At 39.5% G+C, this 23,452-nt stretch overlaps 1 protein-coding gene across 2 annotated transcripts in view; it reads left to right on the plus strand.

Moving 5' to 3' along the window:
- LOC142662106 (C-Jun-amino-terminal kinase-interacting protein 3-like) overlaps window positions 1-22,873 on the plus strand; it is a 381,524-nt gene extending 358,651 nt beyond the window's left edge. For both annotated transcript variants that reach the window (XM_075840017.1, XM_075840018.1), the window contains exons 25-27: window positions 18,661-18,798; window positions 21,742-21,843; window positions 21,990-22,873. In XM_075840017.1, the coding sequence (XP_075696132.1) occupies window positions 18,661-18,798; window positions 21,742-21,843; window positions 21,990-22,099 (350 nt within the window). In that variant the 3' untranslated portion in view covers window positions 22,100-22,873. The remainder of the gene's footprint in view (window positions 1-18,660; window positions 18,799-21,741; window positions 21,844-21,989) is intronic.
- Window positions 22,874-23,452: the final 579 nt, after the last annotated feature.

Here is a 23,452-nt window from a genome sequence, read left to right on the forward strand (position 1 = left end):
CCTCAGGGACTCCATATTGTTCCAAAGTCATGTGCAACTCCAAAGGCATATCTGGAGTCAGTGTATATGTTGACACGATGTCCCTTACCCAATTTACACGCCTAAGCGAGTGCTTTTAGTTCTGCCTCCTGAGCTTAGCTGCTGGAGGGTAGGGACTGTTGTATGACGGCCTTACCATTGTGGATCACTGCATACCCAGTGGGGAAATGTCCTCTGTCTCTGCTCCAATATAGAGATCCATCTACAAAATACTCAGCATCAGGGTTAATAAGAGCAACATCAAATATACTGTTTATGCCGTTTGATTCCATATCCACTAGGCTTTAACAGTCATGTTCATGTTCAAAATTAAATAGTTCATCGTCCGTGGATAGTTGAAAAATAAAGGGGTGTCCATGTCCCTGTCCCCCCACTCCTCCCTCCTTTTGTTCAGAATCTATGGGCAGAAGTGTAGCTGGATTCAGAACAACACAACGTTTGATAGTCACATTAGGGGACAGAAGAGTAAGTTCAGTTTTAGTAAGTCTTGCAACTGATAAGTGTTTTGTCTTGGCTGTGTTCATAATTTCATGCACTGTGTGTGGGACTTTCACAATAATGTCATGTTGGAGTACAATATCTGTTGCTTTATCGACTAAATCTGCTGCTGCTGAGACAGCACGTATGCAGGTTGGGGATCCTAGTTCAATGGGATCCAGAGCAGGGGAGTAATAAGCAAGTGGTCGCATCTTGCCTCCATAATCTTGGGCTAATACTCCAGAGGCATGGCATGCCTGTTCATGGCAGAACTGAGTAAATGGCTTATTGTAGTCAGGAAGTCCCAATACTGGTCTTGTAGTCAATGACAGTTTCAGGGAGTGAAAATTGTCAATTGACAGTACAAATGGGTCAGCGGTGAGACAGTCATATAATGGTTGCATCATAGCAGAGGCATCCCTGATCCAGGCTCTGCAGTATGGTTTCTAGGAACTGGGTGTTTTTGTATGATTTCCAACCTGTCAGGAGTGAAGTGTTTCATACCTTGGGAAATACAGTGACCAAGGAAAACAACTGTTTTGGCACATAATTGCAACTTGTGCTTGCTCACTTTACAGTCAACTTTTTCTAGAAACATTAATAGTGATTTAGAATCTGTTTCACTGTTCTCCAGATTCTCACTATAAAGTAACAAGTCCTCTACATATTGTAGTAGAACTGAGGACTGATTGGTGGCTGCCAGGTGTCCAGAATATCTTTCATAGTACGTGAAAATATATCAGGGGAATTTGCAGCACCCTGTGGCAGCACTACCCAAGCATACTGTCTTCCCCTATGTGTAAATGCAAAATATTGCTGGCACTCTTTGGCCAACGGGATGGAGAAGAAAGCATTGGCTAATTCTATAACTGTGAAATAGACTGCAGTGACGGGGACCTGGTTGAGCAGGCTATGTGAGTTGAGTACTTGTGGTGTATTAATTATTGTCACAGCATTTACATCCCGTAGGTAATGTACAATCCGGTACTGTACAGGTTGACCGGGCGGTGTCTTTTTCTTTACTGGGTAAAGAGGAGTGTTGAAAGGCGAGACTATGGGTACTATAAGGTTGTTTTCCAGTAACGAGGTAGTATCCTTTTCTATAGCATCGTCTTGCTGCCGACTCAGGAGATACTATTTTATTCAGACAGGGGGCACATTTAATGTTCCTACATCCATCTTATCTTGTGCCCATAGCTTTTCTGGGATTCAACCAAAGGGGAGGTGTACTTGGGGATTTTTCAGTGTTTGACATACTTGCCTTACTAAGGAGTGTGCATAGCAGGGACTCAGGAGTGGCAGAGGTTAATGTAGGGGTGCCCGAAGACCAATCCAATGTTGCTCTCTGGGCACTGAGCACATCTGTCCCTAGTAAATTGTAAGTAGTGTAGGGTAACACTAACACACGGGAGACAATTGATTGTGTGTCATGAATATTCAGTCACATTGGTTTTGTTAGCTGTAACTGAAATGATGTTCCCTCCACCCCTTCACAATCTATATTGTCTGGTGATAACAACTCTGCCGGAACATCTTTAGTTTGTAATACAGTTCTGGCTGCCCCTGTGTCTACTAGAAAAAAGGTGGTTACAGGTACCATCAATGATGGACCTGTCGAAGGATCCCTGGGCAGAGGTAGAGATCAGTGTTGCCAGTTTCCTATGCAGGAAAAAAAGAATTGGGAGGCTCAACTGGACGGGAGGGACACCGGGCTGAATAATGACCCTTATCACAATTCCAGCATGTAACCTGGCTAAGATCCCTGTTCCCTACTTTTTCCTCTATAGTCCCCCTTTTGTTGCATTGGTGCGAGCCGGGTTCTTTTAGGAGCTAGCTCTAACTCTGACCGTTTTGCAGTGCTTACTAAGTCATTAAATTGGCATGTACGTCAGTCGGGTCGGGATCTTTTAACAGCTTCTTGTATTGCTGGCTTAAGGCCAGACATAATAGTTATTTTTAGTAGACTGTGGCATAATCAGGGATAGACGATTTGACATCTTTGGCAAATGATCTAAAATATCAGTTCGATCCTGCATAGTAGTTACCCAGGGCTCTATAGCAATCAGGTATTCTAGTCAGGATTGCTCATTGGTTTTATTTGCTGGTACGGGTTTTGTAGAAGCAGCGTGTATTCCCCTTCCTTTGTTTCTACTAGGGTCTCCATATCTGCCCATGTAGCGCGGTAAGCTAGATGTACTGCTCGCAGTTTTCTATGGAAAACGTTGGGTGTTTTTCGAGGGTCTAGGAGTGTGTCACATACAGCTAGTAACTCGGCCGGGCTCCAGGGATTATAGACAGTGACTTCATGTGTCTGGATTTCCCTTACTGTCCCAGGTATTGGTCGCCTTGGCGGTACGGCAGCTGGCCAACAGGGCGCAGGTAACAGTCTATAGTTTGTATAGGGTATGGTATAGAAGGAAAAGGGAAATGGGAGGAAACCTCCAGCTCACCGATCTGACACTCCTGTGTTTAGTAATCGCCCGGGTCAGCCGCGACGGCACACGGCAGCAATAGCAAGAAAAAACAGAGATGATCCAGCGATAATGATATCAAAAATGGGAAAAAACTTGGTTTCCACTTTATTGAAATACAAGCTATTGTAGCTTGAAATAGAACATCAGGAGGAAAAAACAAGGTGGTGATGCGGCAATAGATTAGCCTACGCGTTTCAAGCACTTAGGCTGTGCTCTTAGTCATGGCTGTATCGAGTGAGCTCCTGCAAGCTGAGAGTGAATAAATACCTAAGAAATTGGAGGTTGGACCTTGAACGAAACGACTTGCTCAGGTGTGATAATTACATGTCAGGAAGTAAGTCCTCCGTAGCGAAATAAATTAGAGAATGTATAATAACTAGTGTTTATATACCAATGTCATCAGTATATAATAAAGAATAACGACCAAATGAAAATAGGGAAAAATTGATATGTATATGACATTGTACAAGTAATATACAATCGCGGGCGCAGGGGGGGCAGGAAACATAGAAATAACGGACACCGTACTGCCACGTCGACTACGCAATCAGAGACTTTGAATGAGTCCATGGATGTTATCAATCTGTCCCAAACGCCTCTTTCTCCCACTCAGATTGAAGTGCTTTCCCTTGGTCTTAATTTTGCCCCTAATAAAGATTTTGATGTTTTTCATACTTTGTTAGATATTAACAAATTTATACGTAATTTGACCATTAAGAGGCACTTTTCTACAGATACTAATACACTTACGGAAAATTTTCCTGTCACTCCAGATATTGATCCATGTGACACTAATATTTTCCGTTCACTTATGTTTCATGAACAAGCTACTCTATCTGACTTAGTTGATCTTGCAGAACAAAATGTATTGCCTTCTGATATCTCAGCTAGCAAATTTCCTTTATCTAATCCTTTGTATTATCCTACTCAGTCTAGAACTGACTCCATGGAGAGATTCCAGTCCATTATGGAGCGAGAATTACATAAAATTGCTGATAACAGTCATAAAACAAAACCACAGCAGAATCTTACACAGGATCAGAAAGATGCAATAAAATGCTTAAAAAATAATACTGATATTGTTATTCGCAAATCAGATAAAGGGGGAAGTATCACCATCATGGATCGTTGTATATATACTAAACAGATAACAGAAATGTTAAATGATACGAATACTTACATCAAATTAGATTCCAACCCTACCATCATCTTTCAACAACGTCTTACTAAATTGCTTGACAAAGGCCTAGGGAATGGCACCATAACAAAAAAACAGTATGACTATCTTTTTATCAAGAGCCCTATTACTCCGATTTTGTACGCCTTACCTAAGACCCACAAGGGCATTATTCCGCCACCCATGCGCCCTATTGTTTCGGGTATCGGGTCACTCACAGAAAAACTATCTGAGTGGCTCGATTACCTGTTACAGCCCCTTGTCCAAAGGACCCCTGGACATCTCAGAGATACCAAGGATGTGTTACACATCTTTGACAAAAAACCCTGGGAGCCTAAGTTCTCCTGGTTAAGTTGTGACGTTGTGGCATTATATACCTCTATACCACATCATATAGCAATTCAAGCACTACAACATCATACATCCAAATATAGTGCATATGAAGAGACGCTACAGCTCTTTATGTCAGATGTTTTACTGTTTTTGCTAACGCACAATTTCTTTATCTATGAGGGCATGTTTTTTTTGCAAAACAGTGGAGTTTCAATGGGTGCTAAATTCTCCCCCTCCATTGCCAATTTGGTTATGGCTTGGTGGGAGGAAACAACCATTTTTTCTGCCAGCAATCCTTTTTTTCATTCCATACATTGGTACGGCAGATACATTGATGACCTCCTGATCATCTGGGAGGGAGATGTATCTGCCGTACCTGGTTTTTTGGAATTTCTCAATTTGAATGGATTCAATCTCAGATTTACATACACTCACCATTCCTCCATTATTCACTTTCTGGATTTAACACTTATGGGGTCTGTCGATAAGGGCATACAAACGGAGATTTTCCACAAACCGATTTCAGGCAATACAATCCTTCATGCTACCAGCAGCCACCCTAGGCACACTATCTCGTCTATTCCTGTAGGAGAATTGACTAGGGCAAAGAGGAATTGCACCAACAAACAGGGTTTTTTATTGGAACAACAAAAAATATATAACAAATTAACAAACAGAGGTTACAAAAAATGGACACTAGACCGGGCCCAAGCAATAGTAAATCAAAAAGATAGGAATGACTTACTCTCCCTTGATAGGGATAAAATAAGTAGGGATATCTCGACATCAAAAAATACATCTAAACCTACGCTTGTATTGCAATACAGCAATCAGTTTTCTGAAATTCGCGCAATGGTTCATCGGTATATTCCCGTTTTATTTGAAGATCCTAAACTAGAATCCATCTTAGCAAATGGTTTTAGAGTAGTCTCTCGCCGGGCACCCACTTTGGGGAACATTCTTTCCCCCTCCTGTTTACCATCGAAAGCTAAGTCTCCAACATGGTTGCACTACACAGGTTACTATAAATGTGGGTCTCACCCTTGTAAGGTTTGCACGGTCAGTAAAACTACAAAAACTTTTTCTGACTCCCATGACACGACCAATTTTTCAATCAAAACTCACATGAATTGTAATAGTGATCATGTGGTCTACATAGTGGAATGCTCTCAATGTAAATTAAAATATGTGGGGTGTACTACAAGGAAATTAAAGATCAGAATCCTTGAACATCTGAGTTATATCAGAAATCCAGCCATCGTTAACATTTCAAATGTTAGCAAACATTTCATCACTTGCCACAACAGAAATATTAATTCTCTCAAAATTTACGGTATAGAAAAAATGATCAAAACTATCAGAGGAGGCGATCTGAAACATAGACTATTGACACGGGAAGCCTTTTGGATTTACCATTTGAACACCAGATTCCCAAACGGTCTTAATCTCCGTAAGGAATTAATGTTCCACTATTAATATTCACACACTAGTTTTCTATGTGACAGATTAGTCTCCATTATTTATATGTCTTATAACTTTCAACTAATATATCATATTTTCAATAATAGTGGGGGGGAAAAAAATAAAAAATTTTCTTCTGTAATATATTTCATCTATGAGCTGCCATTTATCTCTGATATATACTCATACTTACATATTTAAATGTCCTGTTTACCTCAAGGGTTCAATATCTTCATAATATAACATTATTATGCATTTATCTACTACACTATAGCCAGGTTCCACAGTATTGTAACACCGTGGTTGGTTCCCATGTACTCACTCATTACACCCCAGATTTAATTGTTACATTGACATCTTTATGTATAGGCATCAACTTAGACAATATACTTCAGCTTTTCCAAACTTAAACATATAGTTATATACATATATATACTCTCATTCATTTGCTTACCAATGTCGGCTTTAATTTGTTACTTTCACACCAAGATTTTCCGTTTTTATGTTTTTCATTTCGTATGCAAGGTTTTCCACATTGAGATTTAGCTCCCTCTTTTTACCTTTAATAAATTTATTTATATTTATTACAGGAGTTTACATACATTTATTTAATATCATCATGCATTGATCATCATTTATACACACATTTTTCTTTTTTCGTTTCAACATAGAAACATTTTCTCCGATATCTTTAGTTTATGAGGCTACATTAACATTTATTTATTCATCTGTATTTATTTATGTGTTTCTATCATTATTACGATATATTCCCCATAATGAGAATTATTATGCCGTAAATATGTATGTCATTCTAATTATCGGGCATTTTTCGGAGTTATTTATTCCATTATCGCAATTTTATCTAACATATGTATGTTTTCTTCTCATGTGTTCATACATGCATATCTGTTTTTATACAGTTGTTTGTTTTTCCTCATGTTAAATGTATATATTCGTTACATTTTTCCATAGTTTTCTCTTTTCACATGTTTTCCATGATTGTACATGTGTCGGGTGCCGCTCAGCAAGCTTCAGTGATGTGATCCTATAATGAATCCCAGCGATTGTATATTACTTGTACAATGTCATATACATATCAATTTTTCCCTATTTTCATTTGGTCGTTATTCTTTATTATATACTGATGACATTGGTATATAAACACTAGTTATTATACATTCTCTAATTTATTTCGCTACGGAGGACTTACTTCCTGACATGTAATTATCACACCTGAGCAAGTCGTTTCGTTCAAGGTCCAACCTCCAATTTCTTAGGTATTTATTCACTCTCAGCTTGCAGGAGCTCACTCGATACAGCCATGACTAAGAGCACAGCCTAAGTGCTTGAAACGCGTAGGCTAATCTATTGCCGCATCACCACCTTGTTTTTTCCTCCTGATGTTCTATTTCAAGCTACAATAGCTTGTATTTCAATAAAGTGGAAACCAAGTTTTTTCCCATTTTTGATATCATTATCGCTGGATCATCTCTGTTTTTTCTTGCTATTGCTGCCGTGTGCCGTCGCGGCTGACCCGGGCGATTACTAAACACAGGAGTGTCAGATCGGTGAGCTGGAGGTTTCCTCCCATTTCCCTTTTCCTTCTATACCATTACTTATGTATACGGCTTCAGCCTCCGTGCACACCAGCCTCTCTGTTTAGCCTTTTCTGTGGACATTCCTAGAATTTTCTGGTTATTAGTTTCATTACAGCATTGGCTACAAGGTGGTAACTTATGGCAACATGGGACATATATATTGAATAGATTCCCATTGAGAAAATTTATCATCAGTAACATCAACCAGCTATTTACTGATTTTTAACACGATCATCTTGGTGTTTATCTGGCATTTCAAAATGACACAGGATTATAGCAAATTTAGAGCTGAAAGAGCAGCAGCGGTCTTTGGTGATTCTGGTCACACTCAAAACCCAGACTCTATGTTACATAGCCAATTCAGAGAACTAGAGAAACTTCTAGCCCAAGAAGCACGTGTCTGGTGGGACCTGACTACACTCAGGAATTATATTTCTAAGAATATGGTGCCACGGGGATTGCGTTTACGTAAAATTCCTACGTTCCAATATTCAACGGAATTCACAGAAGCATGGAATATCACCCTATCAGAATGCTCTCTCAAACTAATGGGTCTCATTACCCAACAAGAAGAGACCAAATTGGCGGAAATAAATCTGGACATTCAAAGGTTGAAGGAGGAAACCAATAAATTATCCAGCTCACCTGATTTCTCTATTCTGGAATCCAGAACACACAAATACATTGATCAGTTAGAACAATCTATCATGGATACAAAAAAAAGCAAGTTCCTCAGAGACACCGAGGATTATGCTAAAGGTGAAGTGTTCAATTGGACCAGAAGAGACGTTTTTTCTAATAAATCTAAATCCATCCTTAAAGATCGCAGAAGACATAGACAACGACAAACAAGCCAACGTAGAGTCAGTTTTAGCTCAACCGAGCCAGAAACAACGGATGGGGGCGAGGGGACATCTGACTTCGATTTACCGCGAGAAGCTGGCTCCTATAGACACTCTCTTCCAGTCAGACGTGGCCCCCCAAAAAACGCGGGCGCAGGGGGGGCAGGAAACATAGAAATAACGGACACCGTACTGCCACGTCGACTACGCAATCAGAGACTTTGAATGAGTCCATGGATGTTATCAATCTGTCCCAAACGCCTCTTTCTCCCACTCAGATTGAAGTGCTTTCCCTTGGTCTTAATTTTGCCCCTAATAAAGATTTTGATGTTTTTCATACTTTGTTAGATATTAACAAATTTATACGTAATTTGACCATTAAGAGGCACTTTTCTACAGATACTAATACACTTACGGAAAATTTTCCTGTCACTCCAGATATTGATCCATGTGACACTAATATTTTCCGTTCACTTATGTTTCATGAACAAGCTACTCTATCTGACTTAGTTGATCTTGCAGAACAAAATGTATTGCCTTCTGATATCTCAGCTAGCAAATTTCCTTTATCTAATCCTTTGTATTATCCTACTCAGTCTAGAACTGACTCCATGGAGAGATTCCAGTCCATTATGGAGCGAGAATTACATAAAATTGCTGATAACAGTCATAAAACAAAACCACAGCAGAATCTTACACAGGATCAGAAAGATGCAATAAAATGCTTAAAAAATAATACTGATATTGTTATTCGCAAATCAGATAAAGGGGGAAGTATCACCATCATGGATCGTTGTATATATACTAAACAGATAACAGAAATGTTAAATGATACGAATACTTACATCAAATTAGATTCCAACCCTACCATCATCTTTCAACAACGTCTTACTAAATTGCTTGACAAAGGCCTAGGGAATGGCACCATAACAAAAAAACAGTATGACTATCTTTTTATCAAGAGCCCTATTACTCCGATTTTGTACGCCTTACCTAAGACCCACAAGGGCATTATTCCGCCACCCATGCGCCCTATTGTTTCGGGTATCGGGTCACTCACAGAAAAACTATCTGAGTGGCTCGATTACCTGTTACAGCCCCTTGTCCAAAGGACCCCTGGACATCTCAGAGATACCAAGGATGTGTTACACATCTTTGACAAAAAACCCTGGGAGCCTAAGTTCTCCTGGTTAAGTTGTGACGTTGTGGCATTATATACCTCTATACCACATCATATAGCAATTCAAGCACTACAACATCATACATCCAAATATAGTGCATATGAAGAGACGCTACAGCTCTTTATGTCAGATGTTTTACTGTTTTTGCTAACGCACAATTTCTTCATCTATGAGGGCATGTTTTTTTTGCAAAACAGTGGAGTTTCAATGGGTGCTAAATTCTCCCCCTCCATTGCCAATTTGGTTATGGCTTGGTGGGAGGAAACAACCATTTTTTCTGCCAGCAATCCTTTTTTTCATTCCATACATTGGTACGGCAGATACATTGATGACCTCCTGATCATCTGGGAGGGAGATGTATCTGCCGTACCTGGTTTTTTGGAATTTCTCAATTTGAATGGATTCAATCTCAGATTTACATACACTCACCATTCCTCCAGTATTCACTTTCTGGATTTAACACTTATGGGGTCTGTCGATAAGGGCATACAAACGGAGATTTTCCACAAACCGATTTCAGGCAATACAATCCTTCATGCTACCAGCAGCCACCCTAGGCACACTATCTCGTCTATTCCTGTAGGAGAATTGACTAGGGCAAAGAGGAATTGCACCAACAAACAGGGTTTTTTATTGGAACAACAAAAAATATATAACAAATTAACAAACAGAGGTTACAAAAAATGGACACTAGACCGGGCCCAAGCAATAGTAAATCAAAAAGATAGGAATGACTTACTCTCCCTTGATAGGGATAAAATAAGTAGGGATATCTCGACATCAAAAAATACATCTAAACCTACGCTTGTATTGCAATACAGCAATCAGTTTTCTGAAATTCGCGCAATGGTTCATCGGTATATTCCCGTTTTATTTGAAGATCCTAAACTAGAATCCATCTTAGCAAATGGTTTTAGAGTAGTCTCTCGCCGGGCACCCACTTTGGGGAACATTCTTTCCCCCTCCTGTTTACCATCGAAAGCTAAGTCTCCAACATGGTTGCACTACACAGGTTACTATAAATGTGGGTCTCACCCTTGTAAGGTTTGCACGGTCAGTAAAACTACAAAAACTTTTTCTGACTCCCATGACACGACCAATTTTTCAATCAAAACTCACATGAATTGTAATAGTGATCATGTGGTCTACATAGTGGAATGCTCTCAATGTAAATTAAAATATGTGGGGTGTACTACAAGGAAATTAAAGATCAGAATCCTTGAACATCTGAGTTATATCAGAAATCCAGCCATCGTTAACATTTCAAATGTTAGCAAACATTTCATCACTTGCCACAACAGAAATATTAATTCTCTCAAAATTTACGGTATAGAAAAAATGATCAAAACTATCAGAGGAGGCGATCTGAAACATAGACTATTGACACGGGAAGCCTTTTGGATTTACCATTTGAACACCAGATTCCCAAACGGTCTTAATCTCCGTAAGGAATTAATGTTCCACTATTAATATTCACACACTAGTTTTCTATGTGACAGATTAGTCTCCATTATTTATATGTCTTATAACTTTCAACTAATATATCATATTTTCAATAATAGTGGGGGGGAAAAAAATAAAAAATTTTCTTCTGTAATATATTTCATCTATGAGCTGCCATTTATCTCTGATATATACTCATACTTACATATTTAAATGTCCTGTTTACCTCAAGGGTTCAATATCTTCATAATATAACATTATTATGCATTTATCTACTACACTATAGCCAGGTTCCACAGTATTGTAACACCGTGGTTGGTTCCCATGTACTCACTCATTACACCCCAGATTTAATTGTTACATTGACATCTTTATGTATAGGCATCAACTTAGACAATATACTTCAGCTTTTCCAAACTTAAACATATAGTTATATACATATATATACTCTCATTCATTTGCTTACCAATGTCGGCTTTAATTTGTTACTTTCACACCAAGATTTTCCGTTTTTATGTTTTTCATTTCGTATGCAAGGTTTTCCACATTGAGATTTAGCTCCCTCTTTTTACCTTTAATAAATTTATTTATATTTATTACAGGAGTTTACATACATTTATTTAATATCATCATGCATTGATCATCATTTATACACACATTTTTCTTTTTTCGTTTCAACATAGAAACATTTTCTCCGATATCTTTAGTTTATGAGGCTACATTAACATTTATTTATTCATCTGTATTTATTTATGTGTTTCTATCATTATTACGATATATTCCCCATAATGAGAATTATTATGCCGTAAATATGTATGTCATTCTAATTATCGGGCATTTTTCGGAGTTATTTATTCCATTATCGCAATTTTATCTAACATATGTATGTTTTCTTCTCATGTGTTCATACATGCATATCTGTTTTTATACAGTTGTTTGTTTTTCCTCATGTTAAATGTATATATTCGTTACATTTTTCCATAGTTTTCTCTTTTCACATGTTTTCCATGATTGTACATGTGTCGGGTGCCGCTCAGCAAGCTTCAGTGATGTGATCCTATAATGAATCCCAGCGATTGTATATTACTTGTACAATGTCATATACATATCAATTTTTCCCTATTTTCATTTGGTCGTTATTCTTTATTATATACTGATGACATTGGTATATAAACACTAGTTATTATACATTCTCTAATTTATTTCGCTACGGAGGACTTACTTCCTGACATGTAATTATCACACCTGAGCAAGTCGTTTCGTTCAAGGTCCAACCTCCAATTTCTTAGGTATTTATTCACTCTCAGCTTGCAGGAGCTCACTCGATACAGCCATGACTAAGAGCACAGCCTAAGTGCTTGAAACGCGTAGGCTAATCTATTGCCGCATCACCACCTTGTTTTTTCCTCCTGATGTTCTATTTCAAGCTACAATAGCTTGTATTTCAATAAAGTGGAAACCAAGTTTTTTCCCATTTTTGATATCATTATCGCTGGATCATCTCTGTTTTTTCTTTGTATAGGGTACCTGTGGCAGCTCAGACAGTAGAAGGCAGGCTCGGCTGGGACTAGGCAGCAGGCAGATGTCAGGCGTGGTATAGTAGGACAGGCGTGGTATACAACACGACTACAGCTCAGCACGGCACTTGACCAGGATAGCACAGGATACAGGTTTGGGAAACACTGGGAGACCATTTGCATAGACAAACTTGGGGTACGACAACAACGCTCAGGCATGGGAGGAAGGGGCTGGGCCCTTCTTAGAGTCCAGGGTGCTCATGGGCTAATTAAACATAAAAGTCAGGTGCGCGCGCTGCCCCTTTAACAGCGGGCATGAGCGTGCGTGCGCACCCTATGGGACCCGACCGAGGTGAGCAGAAGTGAGCGCTGGCGTCTCCCATGGTCGGAGAGTGTAGGGTTATCTCTGGAAAATTCCCCAGCTCCAGACAGACCGGCCTCGTCTGTCGACAGATATCTCAGACCAGCCTTCTTACTCGTTTCAGACAGACTGCCTTACCAATACAATATCAAAGTCGTTCCTTCAGACAATTCTAGCAGTGGGGTATCCTTTTCTTTGATCTCTCACTGTTTTGAACATCGAGAACAGACAAAATTCTGCCAGTCCACAAATCACAAGAGCAAATCCTTCAACACAATCGACATTCATGAACCTCCATTGACTCAAGCAGGAGTTGGTCACATTCATTTCAAACGTCTGCAAACCCTTCATCTTTTTCAGTTATGCAAAACACTTTCTGCCGGGTTGTAGCTTTTGGTTCATACAGCCTCTGATGTAGCATATATTCCAAATTCTTTCCTCTTGCACTTGACAACGGTTTTACATGCAAATTATATTGTATCACATATATCTCATCCTCCCCGCTCAACCATTCTCTCTGTGGGTTGTAGTCTAGGTGTCTGCTATTTATTTTGGTGATGATTTCTTTAGGGGCCATTGGAGTAAGCCAATACCAATCTCCTTCACTGTAATTTGTGTAGGTATTTATACTACTACAACACAGGTGGCACTTGGGTAATGTGTCAGGATCATTCATTGAACACAGGTCTTTATTTTACAACGGTATTCAGTCCGGACGGTCTGATGTTATACTGCTACAGACTTACTTGGTTTTTATGCTACAACAAAATCTATATGCCGGATTATCAAATGCAATCTAGAAATCAGTCTGTACTCTTTCCTACCTTATGCCAGTCTAACAATGCATACAACTGATGGTTTGTAAGGACCCTTACACACAATATTACAAGCCGGCAATGTGCTAGGAGCATATAAATGGTTACTCAATACAACATTGAAAGTTTTCCCTATTGCACTGGGTAATGGTACAGCGTGCAAATTCAATATAGACACAATTGCTCCTCCTTGCACGGAGCATACGTCTCCTTCTATGAAGTGGATATTACTTCTGGGCTGGGGGTTAGGACATACAGTTTTCACAATTTGAAATGGACAACTTCTCACGGACGTATTCAATGCCACACTACAAACACATTTATCACACATTAGTCACATGCACACCCATGTACATCCATTTGACCATTACCATCTTGACAAACGACCTGATTATTAAGGAACCCCTTTGTAGAGACCTGTACATTTACAAAGTACATTTCCAGAGACTCAACAGAGTAGCTGAAACAAATGGTGTAACTCGAAGTCTGTTACTTACCGTGCGGTTTTGATTTTAGCGACTCCTCAGGTCATTCCAGTTTAGTGGACTTTGCTGCAGCGAATTATCGGAGTCCAGATAGATGGCTACATCTGTACATAGAACAACCAATCATAACATTCTATATGTGTAGACTGAAAATACGTCAAGTGTACCTTCCCACTGAGGTCACATGATCTTTCTAATACCTGCAAATCCTGGCTTACAAACAAAGGGGCGTAGGAGTTATTTGTAAATGTATGTGAATGGTGGGATAAAAATAAATTAAATTACAAATGTGATGATTATTTCATGTCTAGGCGTTCTGCCAAACTGCTAGCATATCAAGGCCACAGAAAGAACACCCAGAGATTACATATTTCTTGCAAACTAAGCAGAAATAGGAGGGTGGGGGGAGAAGGTAATTGCAGATGGAAGAGAGATTACATCTCAGCATAATCCGGCATCCTGCTTGATAATTAATAATGTAATTAAATACACCGCATTCCAAATTATTATGCAAATGTTATTTTTCGCTGATTTTCCTAAATAGTCGATTCAAATCAGTCAGTATAATCTTCAAGCCATCAACCGTTGGAGTATAATGCAAATTTTATTGACCAAATCTAATGATAACAGATTTTTTTTTAGAAGTGAAAAAACTCAAAATGCACTGTTTCACATTATTATGCACAACAGAGATCAAAACATTTTAAGGGTTGTAAAGAGAGCTAAAATTGTAATTTGTTGAACTTGCAGCATCTGGAGGTCATATTTACAGAAATCAAAAGCTCTTTCAATCAAACAAACCTTAACAGGCCAAGTTACATGTTAACATAGGACCCCTTCTTTGATATCACCTTCACAATTCTTGTATCCATTGAATTTGTGAGTATTTGGACAGTTTCTGCTTGAATATCTTTGCAGGATGTCAGAATAGCCTCCAAGAGCTTCTGTTTTGATGTGAACTGCCTCCCACTGTAAAGGATCTGCCAGGCACAACTTCTGTGTATACGCCCATAGGTAATCAGTCTGCACCTGAGTCTCTGTCTCTGAGACTGACTCCAGCTTCCACCACTCAGGCTGGCAGGCTGAGGAGTGGGAGAGCCTATCGCAGCCTGGCCAGACGGAGCTAGCTCCTGCCCTCTGTCTATTTATACCTGCCTTTCCTGTTCCTCCTTTGCTTGTGATTCTTCTCGTGTGGTTTCCTGGCCCAGCTACAGCTTCTAACTATTTGATCCTGCTCCATACTGACCCTGGCTTACTGACTACTCTCCTGCTCTGCGTTTGGTACCTCTTACACTCCTGGTTTGACTCGGCTCGTTCACCACTCTTGTTGCTCACGGTGTTGCCGTGGGCAACTGCCCCATTTCCCTTAGCTTGGTGTACCCTTGTCTGTTTGTCTCGTGCACTTACTGAGAGTAGGGACCGCCGCCCAGTTGTACCCCGTCGTCTAGGGCGGGTCGTTGCAAGTAGGCAGGGACAGAGTGGCGGGTAGATTAGGGCTCACTTGTCCGTTTCCCTACCCCCATCATTACACCCACCCTCATAGATATTTTACTTGAGGATGCTCCAAAGGTTCTCAATAGGGTTGAGGTCAGGGAACATGGGGGCCACACCATGAGTTTCTCTCCTCTTATGCCCATAGCAGCCAATGACACAGAGGTATTCTTTGCAGCATGAAATGGTGCATTGTCATGAATGAAGATAATTTTGCTACGGAAGGCACAGTTCTTCTTTTTGTACCACGGAAGAAAGTGGTCAGCCATATACTCTACGTACTTTGCAGAGGTCATTTTCACACCGTCAGGGACCCTAAAGGGGCCTACCAGCTCTCTTCCCATGATTCGAGCCCAAAACATGACTCCGCCACCTCCTTGCTGATGTCGCAGCCTTGTTGGGACATGGTGGCCATTCACCAACCATTCACTACTCCACCCATCTGGACCATCCAGGGTTGCACAGCACTCATCAGTAAACAACACGGTTTGAAAATTAGTCTTCATGTATTTCTGAGCCCACTGCAACCGTTTCTGCTTGTGAGCATTGTTTAGGGGTGGCCGAATAATAGCTTTATGCACACTTGCAAACCTCTGGAGGATCCTACACCTTGAGGTTCACGGGACTCCAGAGGCACCAGCGGCTTCAAATACCTGTTTGCTGCTTTGCAATGGCATTTTAGCAGCTGCTCTCCTAATCCTATTAATTTGTCTGGCAGAAACCTTCCTCATTATGCTTTTATCTGAACGAACCCGTCTGTGCTCTGAATCAGCCACAAATCTTTTCACAGTACGATGATCACGCTTAAGTTTTCTTGAAATATCCAATGTTTTCATACCTTGTCCAAGGTATTGCACTATTTCACGCTTTTCGGCAGCAGAGAGATCCTTTTTCTTTCCCATATTGCTTGAAACCTGTGGCCTGCTTAATAATGTGGAACGTCCTTAAGTAGTTTTCCTAATTCACAGGTGTCTGAGATTGGTTACAATGATCCAGAGAGCCCTAAGACACAATACCATCCATGAGTTTAATTGAAAAACTAATAATTAAATGTTTATGACACTTAAATCCAATGTGCATAATAATTTGGAACACGGCGTACAGAGAATATAAGCAAAGTGACTGTCCATCATATAGTCAATGGACATTTTTCCCACTTCTAAGAGGGGCCACTACATATTTTCTAAAATGCTTCTTTTTTTTTTTTTTTAATCTATTACAGGGTTTTTAAAAAGTTTTTTGCTTATTCCAGCCATAAATTCAAACTTTAAAGGGGTTTTTAATATACAATTTCACTGAGGCATCGCTATTATTTAAAATCATTTAAATAATTTTCATAGAGATATAGCACAGCTAATATAGCATGATCTGAGGGAACCATAGTTCCGAATTTAAACGGGCACAGTCATTTCAACAAACTTAGCATAAATGTATAGTTCATGCGATTATAAGTCACTTTGTAATATATCTTATGCTTCTTTCTGCTCTTATTTGGCTGTTTTCCTGCTTCCCCTCCCTATGATAAACTTTCACTCTGAAAATTCAGCTATATCCGTCTCAAGTTGGACTGCAGCTCACATGTATCAGATAACACACATTTATAAAAGCCTATAGAGAGGGGAGGGGTAAAAGTGAGCAGGAAGTGCAGGAGATAAGAGCAGACCAACAGGCATAGGAACGTTCTATTACTACCAAAGCACTTACTCACTTCAGTACAGGTCAGTACACTCTCTCCCCCTCCCTCTCTATCTATAAATATATATATATATATATATATATATATATATACCGTGTTTCCCCGATAGTAAGACACCCCCGATTGTAAGACGTATCGGGGGTTTCAGGGGGGTCGGCTAATATAAGCCGTACCCCGAAAGTAAGACATATGTCTTACTTTCGGGGAAACACGGGGGTATTGCCGCCTCCTGCCCACTTCCGCGCCGCCCCCCTCTCCATACGTCACCGCGCCGTCCCCTGCACTTGCCTGGCTCCTGCTGCAACTGCCGGAATCGAAGCGCGCGCCGATTCCGGCAGTTTAACCCATTAAATGCCGCTGTCAATAGTGACAGCGGCATTTAATGTGTTTGACAGAGGGGGGAGCTCCCTCTGTCACCCGATCGGCGCCCCCGCAAACAAATCGCGGGTCGCCGTCGGGTTTCCATGACAGCCGGGGGTCTAACAAAGACCCCCAGGTCTGCCTTCAGCATCTGCCTGTTAGGCGATGCCGGAGGCATGACCTAATAGGTTGCCTGTCAGTTTTACACTGACAGGCAATAATGCTTCGGTATACTAAGTATACCAAAGCATTATATATGCGATCGGCACATCGCATAGTGAAGTCCCCTGGTGGGACTAAAAAAAAAAATGTAAAACAGTTAAATAAAGTTTGTGAAAAAAAAAAAAAAAATTATTTGACAATTTTTTTCCAATATAAGACATACCCCGAAAGTAAGACATAGTGGGGCTTTTGGGGATAAAAAGAAAGTAAGACACTGTCTTACTTTCGGGGAAACACGGTATATATATATATATATATATATATCCTACATGATCCTGGAGCAGTTTCTGAGTGAGAGAGACGGTTAGGGAGCAGATTCTCCTCTTCTTACTGTGTGTAGTGTATAGCAGCTAGTCTCCATCTCCCAGCTCAGAGAGAAATGCAAAGGGGAAAACTTCTAAAAATTGCAAAATCAAAGTAGTATAATGGCCAGAAATAGTGATACTCCTCATGTATACACACCTGGTAGCTTATCCTGAAAAGTCAAATGAAACGACAGGTACGCTTTAATGACTCTAAACCCAGAGAGCAGCTATTCCAGAGATAGAAGATTGTTGTTTTTAACATTGTGCGCCATAAGAATGTATTCTTAGGGGTAGTAAAACATTTTTAACCCTGTCATCTCTATACCCCCCACTAATAAAATAAATAAATAACGTAATTGTTAATGACTGTGCTGTACTTCTAGGATTAGATGAACAGTCCGGAGAAGTAAAAGAAAATAAGGATTTTGTGAAACAAATGGGCCCCTACTGTTCCATAGAGTATGCACAAATCTCATTTCATGGTCACAGAGATTCTGTTAAGTTCTTTGCATGTGTTCCAGGTAAGAGTCTATTTTCCTCTTTAACCTGGGAAATTGAAAATGCACAAAATAAAGTAAACATAAGATTATTATTGTGGACTCAGGCTTCAGTAACATCTGCTCTGGGGTCTGACGTTCCGTCTGAAGTTTCCGTCAGAACGGGACCCTGAACAGACAAAAACTGACACGAACGGAAACCAGAGGTTTCCGTTACCATTACCATTGATTTCAATAGCAGCTATTACTTCCGGCAAAACGGATCTGTCACCATTGAAATCAACGGTGATGGAAACATTCCGTTCGTGTCAGTTTGTGTCTTCTCAGTGTCCCGTTCTGACAGAAAGCTCAGACGGAACGTCAGAACGGGACCCCAACGCAGATTTGAACAGAGCCTTATGCGTACAAACTCTGTTCTGTAAGTATTTCCTTACAATTGATTCCATAAAATTCTTGTTCCTATTAAAAATCAGAATCGAGAAATTCTATGTCAATATAGGTGGTCTGTCAAGCCCTAAAGATAACACTTTAACTGTAATAGGTGCTGTACTACAAGGATCTTTATCCGGAATATGGGTTGAAAGGAAGGTGAGGGTGTTCTCTTTCAAGATTTTCTATGGCAAACAGGGTGGTGACTGGCAGGAGCTGGGACTAAGAAAACAGATCCACACACAGTTATTCAATTATATAAAATACTTATTATAAGTTCTGTTTTATTTTAATGGCAAGAAGAGGTACACTAAGGGCATATACAGACGACAGGGAAAGTCGGCCGTGTGACGGCTATTGTTTTAACGGCCGTCACATGGCTGCTTTAAAATTAATGCATGTCTATGGGGCTATTCACACGGCCGTTTTTTTTAATTTGAACTAGAGAACGGCCTGCGAATAAATAGGACATGTTATAATTATACAATTTTCCTATATACTTTCTGTCTCAATTCCTCACAGTTTTCAAGGTTTCTTTTTGCTGTTATTTAATAGGAACTTTTATTGTTTTGTCCAAGGAGGTCTGTCTGGGTCATGTGATGGGCATGACTCCTTACAAGACACAGCTCTGATACACTGTACTGTAACTGTAAATGGTATGGCACCTCTGGGTCCATCACATGACCAGGAGAGATCTTTATCCACTGGAAGTAAACAATGAAGGTGCTTTTTAACCCCTTGAAGTCCAAGCCATTTTTCACTCCCCGCCTTCCAAGAGCCATAACTTTTTTTCTTTTTCCATGGGAAACTCAAAAAAAATACTTTGTGGGCTGGAATTGGAAAGAACTGTGATTCCTTCATTGTTTTTTGGGTTTCATTTTTACGGCTATCACCGTGCGGTACATACAATTATGGCAATACCAAATTTATATATTTTTTAAATGTTTTAAGACTTTTACAAAGAAAAAACTATTTGTTAAAAAAATAGTTTTGTGTCGCCATATTCTGAGCCGTAATTTTTTTCTTTTTCTGTCGTGTTAGCGATTTGAGGGCTTATTTTTCCTGGGGCGAGCTGTCGTTTTTATGGGTGCCATTTTTTGCTACATACGACTTTTTGATCACTTTACATAAAAAATTATTTTTAGAGCTAAGGTGACCAAAAAACTAATTCTGGTGTTTTAAAATTATTATTTTTTACGCCGTCCATCATGCAAATTAAATAATTTTATAATGTAACTGTTCGGACTTTAGAGGAAAAATGGGAAAAGGGGGTTGTTTGATATTTTTATATTTTTTCTATTATTTATACACTACTAAAAAATGTATCTATTTAAAAAATATATATATTAGTTCCCCTAGGGGATTTGAAACGGCTATAGTCAGATCGCTGGTACAATACACTGCAATACTGATTTATTGGAGTTTTTACCCGCTCCTTTTAAGCCCTGCCAGAGGAAGCAATGCACAGCTGAAAATTTTGATATGACATAGGGCTATATCAGAAGTTTTGATCGGTGGGGTTCTGGTGCTGAGACCCACACCATCCCTGAAATAATGGTGCAGAAGCGAAGAAAGGCATGCCTTGCGTTTTTGGCAGTGATCGGCGCTCCCTGTTAGGCTGAAGGCAGCTCACATGGAACACATAGTTGAGTGCTTCTTCACCTTCATTTTTAGCAACGGTGAGGGTCTAAGCATCCGGACCCCCACAGATCTGATATGTCTCTATGACATGTTAGAAGTTTGCTGAATGTGCAGTCACTTTTTAAATGACAGCAAGTAAGGATCCTGACAATGGCGAGGAATTGATAAAGAAAGTACATTGGAAAATTATACAATTTTTAATTGAACAATGAATAACCTTTATGTGCTAAAGCTGGAATACTCCTTTAAGGTTTAGAATTCAAATTTCTCTGAGATTCAGTGAAGCATGCAAATTGAATGGGGAAAATCCTAATTGCATCATATTGTGTTTAGTAAAAACGTTACTGTGTTGTGCCAAGCCCCCTTCCAGTGGGTTTGTGGGACGTTTCCTACTGTATATATAGGTCTGATTTTTGTCGTAGGAAGACAAAGGCCTGATCAACAGACATGATGGAGTATAGATAACTGAAAAGATAGATACTCTGGAATGTAAAATTTGTGTTTGTCTATATTATCCCCATGAATTCTAGACATCATTTCAGAAACCCTAAAAGACACTACACTCGAAATGCTTGTAAAAAAAAGTTTTAAGCCATGGAAACAGTCAGCACTACCTAGTATTACAAAGCCCCCTAGGTAACACTGTTTCTAGTTGCTCTCAATCGACTTAAACCCCTCTACTAATTTTTTAAGAGACTTTTCTTATACTCCAGTTTTTATGAATTTCTTTTCCCATTTTTGTACTTTTATCAATCCAGTACCTTGCTTTTTGGGGGTTTTTTGTTGTTTTTTTAAATATATTATTGTACTAATATGTTTCACGTAGCACAAAGTGCTGTTGTTTAATGAAAAGAACATAGTAATTATAATAGTACTGAAATTTTTTTCTCTCAACAGGTTGCATCAACCCTTCATTGCCAGGAGGGGGCAGTGAAAATTCAAGAAACTCAAGTATCTTAGCGATGAGTGGAGGTGAAGGATACATAAACTTCAAGATTGGTATGTAATGAGTTATGCAGGATAATTTGAGTAATGAGTTGTATAATAGATGCTTTGTTATCATATCTATAAACAAGTTAAGATGACCTCTGTTTGTCCTTGATATGTTAACCATTTTATATGCTTGTTTTTACTTTTTAATATAGGTGATGAAACTGGAGACACAGATGAGAGTTATGGAGATCTTCTGCAAACAAACACAAGATACAGGAGATCAGAAAGAAGCCACCTCATTGTTTGGCAGATACAAACTTGATGACAAGACAATTTTATGACTTCACCTTAAAATGCACAGGCTAGGCTCGATTGTTTTGTAAAAATTTGAAAATGTGGAATTAGTGGTTTGTATGCCCGCTTATTACTTCAGGTACAGTACATTTGCCTTAAAGGGATATCCTGGTTATAGAAAGTTATAAGGAATATTCACCTATACACAGAAAAGGTGCTTACTGCTAGATCGGTTGGGGTCTGACCGATGGGACCCCCACTGACAGTCAGAATGGGCGGGGGAACCCGAGACCACCATTTGAATGGTAGCACTTTTCCTTTCAAACAGGGGGACACTGGATTCCCCGTTCTGGTGATCGGTTTGCTTATAACTCTTCATAACCGGAATGTTAATGTTAAACCTGATATTCTGGATTCTGTGCAATTTGAATTTCTAGGATAAAGTATAGTTGTGTTGTGAACAATATTTAATTTCTATTCTCGACCAGGGATATTATTCAGTGATGCTTTAAAAGTTTGCATGATGATATTCTCATGGTTTTTGTATTTTATCTTTTAGCTTGAAACAAATGTGTGTGGAATGTCTTTAATACAACTATATGTGGCATTTATTATTACTAATTTTGAGACCTACTAAAATATATTTACAGCTGAGGTTGTTTCAGCACAAACATTGATGGTATATCGCTAATATATGCACAAAAGGAGAAGGAAATTCCACGGCACTCACCATTCAGTTAAAAATGTCTTCTTCAGCAAAACAAGGCAGTGTAGATGTGGACCCAGGCTTTGTCAAGGCCTCAGCCTTACAACAAACCCTGCCCCCTTAAATACAAACAGGAAAACTTTAATCACATAACAATTGTTAATACATGAGTCTAAAACATATTAATTATATAAACTGCACAGTTACAATGTCGATATACAATATTAAACAAGAAAAGCACTCAAATCATTCCGTTGCTCAGACCTAATGGACCCAGGGCTTCCGTCCGTAAAATAAGTTCAGCCTTTTTTTGGAGTAATGGATTATGTTGTTACCAACTGAAATAGGTTGCTTAATGCATTTAAGTCCAGCGAAAGTCATCTCTTTGGGGCTGCCCTTATGATGCGTGTTCAATAAGACAGGATTAACTCTCTCCTGTGGTTAGCGATCATCCATGCTACCCGAATTTCTTAAACATTGGGTGGATAGTCTTCCCGATGTAGAAGAGGTTGAAGGGACACGTGACAACATACACAGCAATCTTGATTCTACAAGTAATAGCACCATTGACCTCCACTGTCATGCCCCCGAATTTAAAGAGACTCTGTCACCACATTATAAGTGCCCTATCTCCTACATAAGGAGATGGGCTCTATAATGTAGGTGACAGCAATG

Source organism: Rhinoderma darwinii, chromosome 10, assembly GCF_050947455.1.
Source record: "Rhinoderma darwinii isolate aRhiDar2 chromosome 10, aRhiDar2.hap1, whole genome shotgun sequence".
NCBI classification, from domain to species: Eukaryota; Metazoa; Chordata; class Amphibia; order Anura; family Rhinodermatidae; genus Rhinoderma; species Rhinoderma darwinii.